The sequence below is a fragment of the Alligator sinensis genome, unplaced genomic scaffold (assembly GCF_000455745.1).
Source record: "Alligator sinensis unplaced genomic scaffold, ASM45574v1 scaffold1902_1, whole genome shotgun sequence".
NCBI classification, from domain to species: Eukaryota; Metazoa; Chordata; order Crocodylia; family Alligatoridae; genus Alligator; species Alligator sinensis.
The window spans coordinates 105,297-107,112 of NW_005843416.1; the positions used below are offsets into that span (position 1 = coordinate 105,297).

At 49.4% G+C, this 1,816-nt stretch overlaps 1 protein-coding gene across 1 annotated transcript in view; it reads left to right on the plus strand.

The window, feature by feature from the left end:
• LOC102370044 (interferon-induced very large GTPase 1-like) overlaps positions 1-1,452 on the plus strand; it is a 10,215-nt gene extending 8,763 nt beyond the window's left edge. Inside the window, 1 exon segment of the mRNA XM_025195162.1 lies at positions 1-1,452. This exon segment is cut by the window's left edge and continues 31 nt beyond it. Coding sequence (XP_025050947.1) covers positions 1-1,297 — 1,297 coding nt within the window. The 3' untranslated portion in view covers positions 1,298-1,452.
• Positions 1,453-1,816: the final 364 nt, after the last annotated feature.

Sequence of the window (1,816 nt, forward strand, 5' to 3'; positions counted from 1 at the left end):
CCAGGGCGATTATGATGAAAACTACTGCAGCGAGCTGCTTTGGATCATCAATTCAAGGCTGCAGGGAGAGGACATTCGGAAACTTAAGACTATGCTGAGCTTTGAAGTTGACCTGAAGCTGCACATATTAGGGGAGGCAGCCGGTGCCTTCCAGAAGATGCACGAAAACTTCATCAAGGAAAACGACCCTCAGCATCGCCTGGAGAAGCTGAGGCCACAGTACTTCTCCACCTTCCGAGACCTTTACTACGAAAAAGATGCCTGTCGAAAAAAGGCCATTGATTTCTGTAACCAGTGCCTGAGGCCTGCCTTGGAGGAATACATGAGGAAAAGACTTGGGATTGAAATAGTGGACAATTTTCTCAGCAGCGGGCAATCTATGGAATACAGCAGCCGGAGTTTCTTCCAGTTTACTGTGCAGAAGAAGCTCCTGGAGAAGATGAACTTTGACAACTATGTGAAGTACATTAGCGACTACGAAGGCTTTGTCAAAACCTGGATCTGGACACAACTGGTGAATCACTACCAAATGAGTGATGCCTTGGGGGAGCTGCGAAGAGACATTTTAGATGGAATCATAAAAAAAGTCCAGGAAGCTTTGCAAAGCTCTGAGCATCGAGCTCCCCAGACGATCTCGCAGTTCTTGGACCACTTCTGCCAAGTGCTAGACAAAGAGTTAGTCCTCTCAAAGGACAGTTTAGACGTGATCCTCTTCAAGAACACGGCCACCGTTGGGCAGTTCTCTGGGGACATACAGATGTTTCTCCCCCAGGTTGAAGAGAGCCTGCTCTCCATGTGGGAGGGTGTCAGGGTGGACGGGACTCTCTCTCGCCTTCACTTCAAGCCCCAGGATGAAATTTTCAAGCGAGTCTTCGGCTGTGGGAAGCAGTGCCCATTCTGCAAGGTCCCCTGTGAAGCAGGAGGCAATGACCACAAGGAGCATTTTGCATCGGTGCATCGGCCTAACGGATTGGGGAGATACCAATTTGAAACCACAAGCTGCCTGGTGTATTCTTTGTGTTCCTCTGATGTGGTTTCCACATCACGTTTCAAAAACTGGGACACCAACTATGAATGGCACCCCTACCAAGCGTATCGTGAGGTCTACCCTGACTGGCGCATTCAGCCCGATCCCAGCATCGTTGCCTCTGACTACTGGAAGTTCATCTTTGCCACATTCAACCGCAGGTTTGCCAAAGAGTACAGTGCAAAGCCAGCAGATCTCCCCAAAGAGTGGTTGAAAATCACCAAAGGCCAAGCTCTGGATAGCATCCGAGAAGCCTTCAACATGCAGTAGAGCCTAGACCCTCCTCTGTATTAGTGTGTTTTGTGAGCCAGATTCTAGCACTGCCCTTTGCTTTGCCAAGTCAGATTGCCTTTATACGTGGTGTCGGAGGAGCTTTGGACCTGTACTATTTCCTCAATAATATTAGGAAAAATAAATAAGAGAAAAGCAGAAACTCTATCACGTGGCTTCCTGTTCACTTTATAGTGGGTCACTACTAAAGCCAGACCCATTAGATCCACTTGAGGCTTGCTGGGGTAGGGATCCCACCCAGGACAATCTCAGTTTGTTCCTTGGGTGAAGTGGCAGCACCGTGGAAAGAAACTCAGGGCTCTGGGTTTCCCTGGAGACAATTTTGCATGGCTCAAGTCAGGGAAGTTCGCGGAGATGAGCTCTTCTCTTCTGGCACATTCACTAGGAGCTGTGGGATAATGGCAGCATCTCTTGCTGCATCACTGGGTGAAGAGCGGGGGCCTGCACACCCAACCTCGTTCACAGGAGGGAGATGGGATGCCCTGATAGCAGAGCATG